Raw genomic sequence first — 15,995 nt, 5'->3', positions numbered from 1 at the left:
TGTGCTTTCGACTAAAAACAGATTTTTCGGACACAAAAAAAGAGCTCTTAATTTAATTTGCCCAAAGGTAGTAAATGTTAAAGTCCTGTTGGGCGCAAAAAAAAAAAATCAGGGTTAATTGTTCCCCCTTAAATGTGATATAACACGAGTAGAAATAAGGCAATGTAACGTCTGTTGTCTTGAGGTGTTTTAGAGAATTACACATGTTTAAGAATAATATAGGAATATTATATATACAATATAAAAAGAATATTTTTGAAACCATGATTTTTTTGTTTTTTCATTGTTTTCCTTTTTTCGCATTTTATGATTTGTTTTGGTTATGGCTTATAAATAAGCATGTTGGTAAAGCTATTTCCATAGATTGATCTTTTGCATCCAGTGCTGTAGAATTGACAGCGGTGGCTGTGCCACACTTAGAATCTCTTAGGTGTAATACCTACAGGAGCAAGTGAGTAATAGAGAAATGGGGAACCTGGTTCACACACCGGGAACAATTGCTTCTAGAACATATGGGCATATAGTGTGTCAGCTGGTGGTAATGGAGACACAATCAACGGGATTTGGTGCAAGTAAGTATTAACATGGTATTGGGTTTTTATAACCTGCATTCTACTGTTTAAAAGTAAAAAAAAAAAGTGTTTTTTCCCTATACAATATACAGTAATATATAGGGCTATTTATTCTGAAGAAGACCCTATCCTGGTGCTTTACTTTGCATAAGCTGAATGATTAGCGTTTGGTTTGTGTGTAGAGGAAACGCACCATAGTGGACACATGAAAGAAAAATAGGTCTTTGAATGGCAGCTCCAAGCTTCTGTCATCTATGGTTTTCCCATCTACAAATGGCAATTTCATGCAAAGCAGCAACGGTCAGTCATGCGGAGAACATTTTACACACTGGATTCCCATTCAGAGTATGTCGCTTGCTTGTATAACAAATACATTGCTTATCCGTTTTATTCTTATAGGTTGCTTGAGGTCCGTGGTCGACTTTATGAACTTCTGACCCACTGTATTCCTCCTGAAATCATAATGAAGGTACGGTTTGATTTCCAAGTGAAGATGCATATAATGTGTGTGATTTTCAAATGTTCTTATCCTATACAGAGATGAAATTATTTGTTACATGTTCATCTTTGTTTAAATAAGTGAAGAACCAATGTAGGATGTAAACTGCACCCATCTCCTACGCTGTGTGGGCAGCCATTTTGTGTACAGTCAGCATTCACATGGACATTAGTTCAATGGGCTCACTGGAAGCCAGTGGCCTAACTGAGGCACTAGTTTGTTATAGGTCTATTTCTGGATATATGTGCTTTTTTTATTTTTTAACATATCCATTCACAGGAATACTTCTAAAAAAACAAAATAATTTTAGTTTTATTTATAGAAAATGTCAGGTACAAATTATTGAAAAATGAGGCACATTTTATATTTCCCTAAATCATTGGTTCTCAGCTCCAGTCCTCAAGTACTCACAGCAGTTCATGTTTGCTGGATTTCTTTAACCATGCGCAGGTGAGTTTATATATTTTGCTGGGTCAGTAATTATACCATCTGTTTCCACTGACAGAAATCCTCATAGCATGACCTTTTGGAGGTAATTGAGGACTGGAGTTGAGAACCACTGCCCTAAAAAGGATGTGTGATGGAAAACATACTAAAGAAAAAAGGTTGTCTGGGCTTTATATTAAGCTGCATACAGACCAGAACGATTTTCATTAATATAGTTTTTATGCAGTGAACGATCGACCAACGATGCGCGTTCCCGCATGAACGATCACGATATATATGGTCTTTCATGCATGCAGGCCAACTTGGACAATCTTGTAAGGATTTGCCTGTAAAAAGATAACTTCACTGATATATCTATCATAGATACAACCAAAATCGTTTGCCCTACACTACAGAAAGTTGGAGGGAAATCTATCAACGATATCTATGGTTGTTCAAGTTGTACCGTCTGTATGCACCATTAGGTTCAGGTTACACCAGAGGTTCACAAATTTTGCTATTGCAGTCTACGTTTTAAGGATCCATGCTTAAGCACCAGTTACGTGATTAGTACCTCAGTCAATTTAATTTAACCATCTGGACTCAACATGGATATCCTTTAAAACCTGAACTGTGTAATGGTGGCGTTTGGGTTACACAATCTATTAGTACTTACTGAAAATTGAGGTTATTCAACTGGGCACTCTGTCTGCCCCATTTGCAAATGCAATTGGAAAACTGTATACACAGACCTGACGACATGGACTAAATGTTGACATTGAACATATTGACATCCACAGTGACACAATGTCGACATTGTGAATGTGGGAAGACAAATATCGAAACAATTTTTCCCAAATATGGTGCTGTGAGGTTTACAGGTATTTAGGAACCCTATGGGAAACCGCATGTTCGACATGCACAGTGTTGACATTAGACATGTCAACTTCCTGTCCATGTCGACATTCTAAACGGCAATGTTGTCGAACACGTCCTTGGAAAACATTTGAAAATGCTTCAGAGCTATAGACCTAGGCAAGTCCATAGGCTGAATGTTCATCTAGGGTTGGGTATGAAATACCGGCAGTCGGGATGCCTGCTGTCAAAATGCCGACAGCGGCATCCCGACGGGTTGGGTAAGTATACTGACCCTTTCTTCTTGCACCCTAAACCTCTCCCCGTTAGTGCCTAAACCTAACCCTTCCCCCCTCGGTGCCTACACCTAACAGTCCCCTCTTTGTGCCTAACCTACCCCCCGCGACTTAACAGCTAAGACGCCCCGGTGTACCTTTGTTCGGGATGGTGGCCGTCGAGATTCCGGCGTCTGGATTTAGACTGACGTCGGGATCTCGATGTCTATATTTAGTCCCGTGTCGGGCTTCCGACGCCACGGGATTTCGACGGACAGCATACTAACTACAATCCCGTTCCTCTACCCTGATAACTGTGTATCCAACAGGAATACGCAAATGCCCGGAGATAACGCGTTTACAGCTGGTATAGAGACATAAGCTGTCTTTTCAATCTCTGAGATCTATATCCTAACAGATGTATTTGTTTTGTGTGTTTACGTTTCAGTCCTTATTATCAGAGCTGCTCAATAACTGTGACGGGCAGTTGAAAGGTGACGTGGCACAGATGGCTGCTTACTATGAACATCGTCTGCAGCTGGGCAGCAAAGCCATCTATCATTTGGAAGCCTTTGTGGCAAAGTTTATGGCCATTTATAAGAGATTTATGGAGGATGGACTTGAAGCCATGATGTTCTAGTGTTAGGCGTTGTCTGCTTGTTGTATTTGTCTTGGTTTCTAGACCTATTTCTTAGTTTTGTACTTTGGAATATATTAGCTCTTGTAAAAATAAAATGTAAAATGATTCCATGACCAGGCTGTTACAGTGCTCTGATGAAAACTAACTTGCAAGAGGGGTTTTTCCTGAGTGACTGGCTGTGATCACACCTCCTGTTTCCCATTGAACCTGGTGACGGCCAGCGGATGCTGTTTTGCAGGAATACTTGAATCTTCCTTTTCCTGAGATGTGGGTTGTAGAAATCAGCAGCTGTCAGTGATGTTTTCAAGTAACAAACATATGTACAATGCGTTCATTCAGCAAATGTCACCGCCATTGACAGACAACTCCAGTCAGTCTATCTTTCCTATCTAATTGCAATGAATGGAACTGGAACGCCTACTCTGTATGGTTTTTCGTGTCTGTAATAACAGTGCTCTGATTGACACGTATGCAAAAAAACAGGAGCTGGTTTATATATGTCAAGCTTCAGCTATATTCCTGGGATCCTTCAGTCACAAGAAATTGCAACATATCCGGCTTTATGTTTGACTTTTGTGTTAAGGTGTCGTTCCTTTTCCCACTCATCGCCTGAAATCATCGCCTGTATGCAAATATTGTCTGTGAGCAAACCAGTCCAATTTGTGGCTTCTCTACTAACTGTTCTCTTACTAACTTACTTACTGCTTTAATGCAATAAAACTGCTCCAAAGTAAATAAAACAACAACAAATCATTACAAATCACGTGTCACATTTGTGATTATTGTTATACACCACAGGACTACACACTGCATTTTTGCATCATGTTAGAGAGCCCATTTCTCTAAGCTGCCATAAGTACTTACCATGTGAGCACTTGGGTCTCTTGCCTGCTATGAACACACTGCATAAGCCGGGAACATTGACACCACTTGCGCTAAGGATTGTTCCAGCTGACAGTATTGTCATCAACGGCGTTATGAATTCTCACTTTTGTCTCGTTTGACAGTTCGTTTCGTATCAATAAAGAAAAAAAGGTGTGAAATTGTTGGGAGGGTTAACACTCCATAAGTATCCAAAACCGTAAATGGCAAGAAGGTGTCCAAGTCCCTTTCCAAAGTCCAGACAGTCCCACTTCTGTAGTATCACCCAAATGTGGTGGACAGGGTACACAGTGCAAGCTCTTACATGTATGCTTATACAAGACAGGGTGGTAAGGATTCTTTACATCATCTGGGACCCTCTCCAGAATTGGACATATGATAGCATAATTGTTCCAAAGGAATTTTTGATTGTCTTATGGTGCTTGGCCATGTGACTGTGGTTACTGTAAAAAAAAAAAAAAGTGTCAAAGTTCTCTAGCCATCCAGGTCTTGAAGTATTTTGTCTTTGAGCAGTACATTTTTTTTCACTGATAAAATATTGTTACCAACTCTCTATGGGGGATATCAACAGATGTTTGCGGGAAAAAAAAAAAGTAATAAAAAGGATTTTCGTCTAAGTGTCGCTATGAATAAGTATCGTGGAAATGTAAGAGTCTATTGTTCTAAAGTTAGCTTTTTTTTTTTTTGTTTAAAAAAAAAAATAAAAAAAAATTTTCTATTGAATGAATGATACCCTTATGTATCATTGTTTTTTCATGAATTAGTTACAAAACTTATCATTCATTTTTTTTTTTCGCCAGCTCTTGCTGGCATTAGTTGTATTAGAGCATCATAGATCTTGCTGTAAAATTCTTTTTTTGTGTGAAATAAAGTACTTATTTCTACATCAGGGTCCATAGGGTATCCACAGGATACCTTGGGGTATAGGTGATGACGTCAGGCATCTGGCACCATAGAGTTAAAGTTTTCAGCCTCCCAGGATGCACTAGGGTTCCCCTCCTATACCCCGCCCCCGAGCCAAGGCATCCCAGTTTCGTTTGGTGCCCGGCCGGAGTCGGATGCACCTGTTAGAGGGGTGCTAAGAAGAGCCCCTGAAGTTTTCTAGCAATGCAGCTGTGGCTGCACATCTGGAAGTACAGCATGGACAGTACTGACGTCCATGCTGTCTTCCCTACACCCCCGCCGGTACAAGAACGCCGGTACCGATCCTGGGATGCTGGTAAGCATCTGGGGTCACAGCTAGCGGTGACCCCAGATGTTTGGGACCATGGCCGGATCTAAGGGGGACAACAAGGTAAGCAGCGGGGTCCCGCAGTGGGACCCTGCTGTACATGGTCCAGAGTCCCCAGGCAGGGGGCTCCCTGGGGACTGGCTGCAGCGTGGAGCCAGGTACTAACCTGCGCTTCCACTACCCCCCTGTGACAGCGGACCGCGGCAGAGCGGTAGCGCTACGGCATGCCAGGGGAGCGCATCTTCCCTATCTCACAGCCGGCGCCTCCCCCGCTGCACACAGTCCTCTCTGCACACGCCGACTGGCCCTGTGGCAGCGCTCCTCCCCCAGGCCGGCCTCCTCTATGCTCCTCGGTGGCCATCTTTCTCAACGCATGGTGAACGCTGCTGGAAGTCTGGAGCGGTGGCATCGCAGTCTGGGTCCCCCAGCATACCTCTCCTCCGCTTGGTCAGTTCTGTGTATGCAGCGCTGTGTCCTACCAGGCTCCGTGTCTGAGTAGTTGAGTATCAGCGCTGATAGTGCAGGTATTGAATTTCTTTGCATTGTATGTGACTTCTGCTAGCGCTGCTGCCTGTACTTTCATTTTCTTCTGTCAGCCATTTCACTGCCCCTGATCTTTCTGCTAAAGCCCTTGCGGTGCGGTGATTGCAGGGTGGTCTCACACTATACGAACAAGTATCAGTGAAAGGGGTCACATACTTACCATCATGTCTGAGAGTGACTTTCCTCTCCAGCTTATGTGTACTACGTGTAAGGTACCAATAGGTACCAGTCGGCAGTGTTATTTATTGGCGCGGCCAATTATTGTCATGGCACCGGTACAGGAGCCACCACCTGGGCTTCTATCGCCAAACTGCTTACAACCCTGCTGGGCCAGTTAGCTCCGCAGCCTGCGTTCTCACAGATGGGATTGTCCCAGCAGTCAGTGGTGTCGTCACCCATGCAGGGTTTCCCGAGACAATTGATGGTACCCCACAGTCTCCCTATTTCCCCTCCCCAGGTCTCTCAGGAGCCTGCGTGGGTTAATTCGCTGACAAATTCTGTACAGCACTTGTCGGACGTTTTACAAGGGGAGTCTATGTTGTGGCCACATAAGTGGCCGGTGGCGTCTCTGTCCGCTCCTTATGAGGATGACGACATGACGTCTGATGATGGGGAGATTCTGGATCTTTCGGAGCAGGAACCTCTCCGTACTAAAGAGTCGGACGCTAGGTCCAAGGTATATATTCCTGGACTAATTCGGGCAGTTCGCACAGCTTTAGTGATTGAGGACGAAGATCCTCCGGTGTCCAAATCTAAATATGCCTTTTTTAAGGATATTAAGGGTGGACCATTTAGAGGAGGCGTGGAAACAGCCTGGCAAATGGTATCAGCCGCAGAGACGCTTGGCGGTGGCTTATCCGTTTGCGGATAATTATTTTTCTAAGTGGGAATCCCCTCCACAGGTGGATTCTCATGTGACACGCCTAGTCCGTAGTGCCACATTGCCCATGCCCTCCATGTCTTCCCTGAAGGATCCTACGGACCTTACGGTGGAGATCTGCCTAAAGTCCGTTTATTCCCTTGCGGGGGTGGAGCAGCTAGGCCGGCTGTGGCCATTTGTTGGGTAGCCAGAGCCATGGAGTGCTGGGCTGATACTTTGGAGGCGTCTTTCGCTTCCGACTGTTCAGCTGAGCAGACCGAGTTGATAGGCAATATCCGGGACTCTGTTACTTATATCAATGAAGCGGCCTTGGATATCAGTACCCTTGCGTCTCGGATTTCTTCGGCAGCTGTAGCTGCTCGTCGCACCTTATGGTTGCGATCTTGGAAGGCGGACGCTGATTCCAAGTAGGGCCTGGAAGCTTTGCCCTTTAATGGAGAAGTCCTCTTTGGTCCGGATCTGGACAAAATCGTAGCCACGCTGGCGGCAGCCAAATCGGCATGTCTTCCGTCTGCTGCGGTTCCTTCCGGTTCAGGAACGTCGTCCTTTCGGCCTTACAGGGCCCAGGCCTGGAGTACCAGACGTCCGGCTCCTAAGCCCGATGACAAGCCTGCGGCCTGGCAGTCCGGGCCTCCCTTTGGGGGATCCCAAAGTGGGAGGCCGCCTGCTGCAGTTCGCCCAGTGTTGGTCGGTGACCACGACAGACACTTGGGTTCTCGAGGTGGTTTCTCACGGGTACGCCCTCTCCTTTCGGCACAGGCCCCCGTCTCGATTCTTCACCATGGGTCTTCCATCAGACCGGAACAAAGCCATGGAACTGCGGAAGGTTTTGCACACTATGCTCCAGGCTGGAGTTATAGTGCCTGTTCCATTCTCCCAGAGGGGCCAGGGTTTCTATTCCAATCTGTTTTTGGTGCAGAAACCCAATGGGTCGTATCGTCCGATCCTCAACAAGTCTTTGCGGGTGCTGAGGTTTCGGATGGAGACCCTACGGTCCATCATTCTGGCGCTGGAACCTGGGAATTACATGGTGTCGTTGGACATACAGGACGCTTACCTGCATGTCCCTATTCTTTTACGCCATCAACATTTCCTCAGGTTTGCAATCCGCAACGACCACTTTCAGTTCCGGTCGTTACCTTTTGGGCTGGCGACAGCACCACGTGATCCTGTCCAAATGGAATGCCTCAGAGTCTAAGAACCCAGACGATGGTGCTCACTCCTGAGGTTCGCCTGTCTATAGCCTGGTGGTTGCAGACGACCCATCTCAACAAGGGTCGTCTGTTCTGGGTGGCGAATTGGGTCCTGTTGACAACGGACGCCAGTCTTCGGGGCTGGGGAGCAGTCACGGGTCCACACTTGTTCCAGGGCAGGTGGACTCGGGCGGAAGCGGAGCTTCCAATAAACATCTTGGAGCTCCGCGCGTTTTTCAAGGCTCTCCAGCAGGCACATCGGGTTTTCCAAGGTCACCCAGTGTAGGTCCAGTCGGACAACGCTACCACCGTGGCCTACATAAATCGGCAAGGAGGAACCCGAAGTCGGGCGGCTCTCGTAGAGGTGTCCCGAATCCTGGTTTGGGCGGAGCGCAATCTCCCGGCCATATCAGCAGTCTTCATCCTGGGAGTCCTAAACTGGGAGGCGGACTTTCTCAGTCACCAGGACGTTCATCCGGGGGAATGGTCTCTGCACCAGGACGTCTTTCAACTTCTGGTGGACAGGTGGGGTCTTCCAGAGATCGACCTCATGGCGTCACGGCACAACAACAAGTTGCCGGTGTACGGGTCTCGCACGAGACGAAAAGGCGTCTCTGGTGGATGCTCTGTCCATCCAGTGGACGTTCCGGTTTGCTTATCTGTTTCCTCCGTTTTCCCTTCTTCCACGGGTAATCCGGAAATTCAAACAGGAAGGAGGGACACTCCTGTTGATAGCTCCCGCGTGGCCCCGGAGGCACTGGTTCTCAGACCTCCAGGGACTGTCCGTGGGCATTCCTCTGCGGTTGCCGTTACGACCGGACATCCTGTCACAGGGTCCTTGTCTTCACCCAGACCTGACTCGGCTGTCTTTGACGGCGTGGCTGTTGAGACGGCCATGTTAAGGTCCAGGGGGTTTTCCAGCTCTGTAGTGCAAACAATGCTAAAGGCTCGGAAACCATCCTCTGCAAGGATATACCATCGAGTGTGGCATACGTTCTTCCAGTGGTGTCGACCGAGAGGTTATGACCCTCGAGAGTTCCGTCTGTCTAGAGTGTTAGCTTTCCTACAGGCAGGACTGGACCATGGGCTTCGCCTTGCGTCTCTGAAGGTGCAGGTGTCTGCCCTGTCCGTCTGGTTCCATCGTAGGATTGCTGCAATCCCTGATATGCGCACCTTTATGCAAGGTGTTCTCAGAATTCAGCCACCTTTTGTTCCACCAGTGGCGCCTTGGGATTTAGCTGTGGTCCTGAGGGCTCTCCAGGGACCGCCGTTTGAACCACTGGGCTCAGTGGACCTCAAATGGCTGACAGCTAAAACAATTTTCCTTCTGGCCATTGCTTCGGCCAGACGTGTTTCTGACTTAGGGGCTCTCTCCTGTAGACCCCCTTTTCTGATTTTTCATAGGAACAGGGCGGTGCTGCGCACTCGTCCTGGTTTCCTTCCTAAAGTTGTTTCCAGTTTTCACATCAACGAGGAAATCGTTGTGCCAGCTTTTAACTCACCTGATCTTTCAGTGGGTGAGGCCACTTTGGACGTTGTGCGGGCCTTAAGGACTTATGTTGACCGCACTTCTTCGTTTAGGAAGTCGGACGCCTTGTTTTTCCTCTATGGCTTCCGTAAAAAGGGTTGGCCTGGTTCAAAGCAGACTTTGGCAGGCTGGATTCGTATGGCCATTTCAGAAGCGTATCTTCATGAATGCCTTCCGGTTCCTTCCTCTGTGAGGGCTCATTCCACTAGGTCTGTGGGTCCTTCGTGGGCTGCTCGACGTGGTGCCTCTGCAGTCCAGATCTGCAAGGCTGCCACTTGGTCCTCGGTCCATACCTTTGTGAGGTATTACGCGTTTGACACCTTTGCCTCTAAGGATGCTTCCTTCGGGCGGTGGATTCTCCTTTCAGCACAGGAGCGTCCCCACCCTTAAAGGATACTGCTTTGGACATACCCAAGGAATCCTGTGGATACCCTATGGACCCTGATGTAGAAAATATGAGATATGGTAGGAACTTACCCTTGTTATCTCTATTTCTACGAAGTCCATAGGGTTCCACAGGACTCCCGCCCTGTCGCACCTGTGCTGCAGATGGGCTTAGCTCTGGTCACCGTTTTTTCCGTCTCCCTATGGTGAGAATGTGATTCTTGTGTGTGTCCAGATCTTTTTTTCTCTCTTCCTTCTCCTCCTCCGGCCTATGGCTTGGTACGTAACTGAGATGCCTTGGCTCGGGGGCGGGGTATAGAAGGGGGACCCTAGTGCATCCTGGGAGGCTGAAAACTTTAACTCTATGGTGCCCGATGCCTGACGTCATCACCTATACCCCAAGGTATCCTGTGGAACCCTATGGACTTCGTAGAAATAGAGATAACAAAGGTAAGTTCTTACCATATCTCATATTTTATAATCAAAATGTCAACTGGCTAAGGTTAGGCACCCCTAAGTAGGGTTAGGGGGTTAGGTTAGTCAGTACTTTCATATCGACGATCGGGATTTCCAGCGCTGTCGGGCTTCCGCTGCCGTGAACTCTGCTTTAGTTGGCCAGGCGCTGCCGGGAATCGAACCTTGCGGCCAACGGTATTTCATACCGATTCTGATTCAGAATATATGCTGTAAGTAATTATACCTGTCTGTTAGAGGTATATAGGATAAACGCAAGTCAAAAGCCATAATATTAGGACTACGTCCAGAGAGATCACTAATATGACACCTGCACAACATAATCCCCCTGCTGCCAACTTAAATTAATAATTTAGTAGTAAATGTTGAGGAGACTGTCCGTGAAATCTTATTTATGTTTTGCTATTATTGTCAGATAAATGGGTGCACAAATAAGTACTGCACATACTGTATCTGTCCTATAGAAGAATGGAGTTGTGTATTATTGTGTGTGTATGCATGTCCCATAGAAGAAATGGAGAAGTTTTTTTGTAGGGAAAAACAGGAGAAACTAGAGGGCAGGGGAGGGGATATCTAGTAACAAGGGATTCATTTATTCTGAAGAACCACTAGAATTCCACTCGTCACTCATGCAGAACGCGCAGGTTTTAGGGCTCCCAGGGGACTTAGGGTTAGGCACCCCACCCCCGGGAGGGTTAGGCTAGGGGAAGGGGGGGGGCTAGGGTTAGGCACCCCCTTGGGAGACTTAGGTTTAAGCTGCGGGGAGGGTTAGGGTTTAGCACCCCTAAAGGAGGGTTAGGAGGGTGGGTAAGGTTAGTAAATACCTTTAGAAGCTGTCGGGATCTTCAATGCTGCCAGTCTTCCAGCGTTGGGATTTGAACCGCGGACATAGGTCTGGCGGTATTTCACGCCGATCCCTTATACAGAGTGCAAAGCTAAAGAAACGCAAACATTTCTACCTATAAAATAACAATGAAGCTGCAATACCGGGCCAGCCACAGATTCAGATTGGTATACAAGTGTTCACACATATGTTACACAGCCTTTTATAATCCAAACATTTTGCACACTATGGGGCGTTTTCAGTTACCGGGTAAAGCTCCGGGTTTAACGCATACAGCTATTCAATTATTCAGCATTTTCCCTTCGCTGTAAGCCTGCGGGTAACACCTGGTAAACAATAGATTCTGCATTAACTGAAGAATCTATGATTTACCCTGCACATTAACTGCACTCTCTATGGGACCTAAGTGAATAGGTCCAGGCTGACCATTAATATTATTAGGCTCACTGCTGCTGTTGGATGTAAAGAAGCGATTGCGCTAGTGTCCTGATTGTATCCATACAGAGTCGCAGTCGCGGTTTCAGATGTATGCATGGAGAAGTATTGCCAATGTGGTCATTCCTGGACGGCGAGGCGGCTTAGCGCACGCAGTGAGAGTTTGTCTTATGGGAATGTCACATAAGACATGCTCAAACACTCACAAAGCCTATACTCGCACTGAGAAGCCGCCTGCCATAGGGCTGGGGCAAGTTTCCATAGTGCATCAATCTGTTTCACTGCGTGCACGGGTACTGAAAGTGGGCGTAACAAACCTCGCACATTCGGACGCAAGGATGTACGCAAGGGGGAAAGAGGCATTTACATAAAGTTGCAGATGCCAGCATATCTGCGCCCACCTCTGAATCAGCCCCTATGTGTTTATACTTCAATCGCTGCATTGACTTCCCTATGGGACTCACTTCAGAATAAGAAAATCCATCCTACTATATTATTTGTAGTACTTTGAAGATCCCATAGTGTTGATTCAGATAGCCGTGAGATGAGTTACCATTGCCTCATCCCAGACAGTCCTATGGGTCTGCAAACAAAAATCAGCAAGTCCATAGCTACTGTAAGTGCGGCATCTAGCTGTATGGATCCACAGGGCGAGTCTCATTGAAATGGACTTCTATTTGTTTATTTGCCATTGGTCCTCCTAGCCACTTTTGACCTCTATATTTCAATACATATCTGTTAAAAGTTGACTTTTTATTACTTTAATTTCTCCTTCAGTACCTTCAACAAAAAGTTATTCTCTTCCCAAACTAGACGTAGGGCCGGATTCAGTTAGCTGCAAAAAGCCGATATCTGCTAAAGCGCAATATTTTTGTCTCATTCGCCTGTTTTGAGGTGAAGTTATCGCATACTTTCACAATGCGCACTCCCGCTCTTCACCCTATTAAATTTCAAAACAGGCGAAAAGGACTGCTTTTTGGGGGGTAAATCAATCTGTACCTCAAGAAAAGCATAAGTGACCATGGTAATCAATATAGGGGTGTATTAATAGCTGTAATAAAAGTATTTTGGGTTCCTAAATTGAGTCAAATGGCTGTTATGTGCACTTTTGCATTATTGCAGATATTCTCAAACTTGGTCCTCAAGGCTCCCCAACAGTTCAGGTTTTAGAGATATCCATGGCTGAGCACAGGTGATTAAATCAAATTGAGGTACTAATTAAGTCACCTGTGCTCAGCCATGGACATCTCTAAAACCTGAACTGTTGGGGAGCGTTGAGGACCGTGTTTGAGAACCACTGCATTAGTGTGAAAAAATTATATAAAGCAATTTATTTGGTGAAAAATAATTGCTGTACTTAAAGTGGGGGTACATTTAAATGGGATCTAGTATATTTTGGAGTTAATAAAGTGCATTTTAAAAAACTTTATTAAAAAACAGCTGCTGCAGCCCCTGCAATGCTTAAAACACCTGTCCCATCCATACAGCACCCCCAAAATACTCAACCCAATTCTTAAAACCCATTTTCAAACTCTTTACATTAAAAATGACATACCTTTTTTTTAGGGTGTATTAAGATAATTTTTTTTTTTTGCCTAATTAGACATTAGGGGGGGTGCCCAAAGGGTTCTGAACCAAGTGCCCAAATTTTTACTCAAAAATATGGATTTTGCACATCTTTTCTCCTGTCTTTGGGTGGAGAAACTTTTCGCCTGCTTTTGCCTATGGAGTTTTCACCAAGGCGAAAAATGTCCTGGAATTGAATAGGGCGATACTTCAGAAACAGGTGAAAACTTTTCGCCTCTAATTGAATACGGGCCTTAGCATAACTCCAGGGAAGCAACGCCAAACTTTGATTTTCTTCATACAAGCTTCCCTGGTATGTGGTTTGGTGACAACTGTCTCCTTCCAGTGCAGGATTCTAGGTATCAGGATGGGGAAGGTTAGGGTTAGGCACTAAGAGGGGGGGAGGTTTGTGACAAAACACAGACTAGATACCAAAATAGACAACAACAAAAAATGATCGACACTGTCGATCCATTAATAGAAACCCAGAAATCCATTCCCCCTTTCCTTGCTTCCCAGTCTACAAATTGCCAGGAAGCATGCAAACCTTCCTATAATGATGTCCTTTATATAACAGACAGATGGGTCTGTGAGTTCTGTCAGGAATAGTTTGCAGTAGTGACACGTTATGGCCTCTCACAGGAATCACTGATCCCAGTGTCTGTGTGATGTATTCAGAGTAGATTACTCACATTCTGCTTGGAAAACGGACTCTTCATTGACTAAATACTCATTTATACAAACCTTAATTTCAGGGTCATGCTACCATAAGGCTTATTGGTCACTCCTCTTACATGTAATTAATCACATTAATCTAGATGTTTAGTCTTAATAAAGTCACCCTGCTGAACTTTGCTTTCAGCCTTGGTTAGTGCTGTATGAGACACAGGCAAATCATGATTTTTCTTAATTTTCATCCAACAAGTTTCAGTACAGAGGTAAAGCATATTCCACCTTCTCAGCAATCGTCATTATCCTCTCCTAGGATTGCCAGCATTCATACTCTTCATGAGGGTAGTGTTGTACTAATAGTGGGCAGGGAGAGTGGTTGAGGCAGGACACTCGCTATATTATAGTATCTATGATTATTGCAGACTGGATAGGTGGTTTGCTCCATGTGTACTTTAATCTACTTCAAAGTCATAACGGGAAGGAGCTCTTACTGACTGATATATATATACCAACGGCTCCTAGGGCCCGATTCAAAGATGGACACAAATCACATCACTGCGATTCTCTACACAGCGGATTTGCAGGAAATATGCTAATGATTCAGCCACCATCTTGTACACTGAGATACCTACCTACAGCACCTGCCATCCGCCACTCACCTACAAAGCCGGAAACATCCGCGCACATGAAATTACTGAGTAAGCCTATGCTGTCTCAGACAGAGCGGCTCTCCTAAGTTGCCAGGGCCTCTGCAGCTGCAAACGAATTTGCTGAAACTCACAAGAGCTCTCCCAGCAAGCAGTCCCTATTACCTCCACCAATCGCTGACTACCTGTCACTTATAAAAAGTGGATACAACAGAGCGTATACATCTGCACACATATACAACATTTTTAAATACAGGGCCCAATATTAGAATTCACATTGAAATTAATATCCAGATCGGGGGTGCTGCCAACTGACAAGGGAAGTAACTAGACAATAATGTAAGAAGAAAGATTATGTCAGTATCTAGGTGCACATTTATTAAAAGCCATTGAATTAGGGGTTGATCGACAGCTCGGCCCGTTTTGTAGGCGGGGCGGGGGGGTGGCTACACAAACTGATCAGAGCAGGAAACTCCCTGGGGCTTACGGTTGCCGAGACCCAACCTTAGGGTCTCGTCGCAAGCCGCGATGGTCTTGACCATCGCGACCATCAACCTGGTCGGTCGCTAAGCTGTGGGTGGTAACCCACAGCTTAGCCAGCGACCAGGAGGCCGCACTGAAGAAAAAAAAAAAAGCGGCCGCCCTCATTCAGAGAGAGCGATCCCTTCTTGCGACCTGCTGTGAATGAGGGCCATAGACTGTTATGCTAACACTACTACAAACATCACAGCTTCCGGTTTTGCTGCACAAATAAAGAGATGTGGAACACTGCTTAAATGCTTTGGGTTGCACAAGCTTATTTGGACTGTGTACCTGTGAAGGTTGGTATGCTTACTTGTGGGGAGCAGCTGGATTGTGCCACAAAATATAAGTGTTTATACAAGTAGAGTAAGCTTTCTTTGTATTCTCATCTGTTGGAGACACTTGTGCCATTAGCCCCAATATATTCTATTCAACTTATTCTTTCATTCATTCATTCTGAATCACAGTGCTTTAAAGGGACTGGTGAGAAGGGGCGATGCCACAGCGACTATGAAATCTATTACATGCTGTGATTGTAATGTTTATATGTAATCTATTAAGATGGATGAGGAGTATATATTTAACTCCATGGTGCTCCTCTTTGTGGGAACAATTATCTTGATGGTTTAATAAAAAAAAGTAGTCTAGGACAAAACGTATTCGGTGACACCCCTCCCCTAGCTAGCAGAGTAGACGTTGGTCCCGCTGTCTATGATCACCTCCATTTGTGATGTATCCCATTCACTTCAAACTGTTCCTTGTGGCGATAGCTATCCAATAAGGGATGCTAACATAAGAGGTTTTGGAGCACTTAAACGTAGCATGTTGCAGTCAGCAAGGGCCCCAGACACCAGCTGTTCTTTAATACTCTGGGGGGAGCTGTATCGAACCTTGGAGAGCGATAAAGTACCAACCAATCAGCTTCTA

At 45.7% G+C, this 15,995-nt stretch overlaps 1 protein-coding gene across 2 annotated transcripts in view; it reads left to right on the top strand.

Annotated features, from left to right (window-relative positions):
• Positions 1 to 15,995, top strand: part of RFC3 (replication factor C subunit 3) — a 90,095-nt gene that overhangs the window by 21,221 nt on the left and 52,879 nt on the right. Inside the window, exons 8-9 of one of the 2 annotated variants that reach the window (XM_088460225.1) lie at positions 972 to 1,041; positions 3,076 to 4,021. In XM_088460225.1, the coding sequence (XP_088316351.1) occupies positions 972 to 1,041; positions 3,076 to 3,267 (262 nt within the window). In that variant the 3' untranslated portion in view covers positions 3,268 to 4,021. Of the gene's footprint in view, positions 1 to 971; positions 1,042 to 3,075; positions 4,022 to 15,995 lie in introns of those variants that run through there. The other variant, XM_088460226.1, reaches the window with a different exon arrangement.

This window comes from Taudactylus pleione, unplaced genomic scaffold, assembly GCF_031769625.1.
Source record: "Taudactylus pleione unplaced genomic scaffold, aTauple2 ptg000043l, whole genome shotgun sequence".
Lineage (NCBI taxonomy): Eukaryota > Metazoa > Chordata > Amphibia > Anura > Myobatrachidae > Taudactylus > Taudactylus pleione.
The sequence above is the reverse complement of the archived record's forward strand: the minus strand, read 5'-3'. Positions and strand labels throughout refer to the sequence as shown.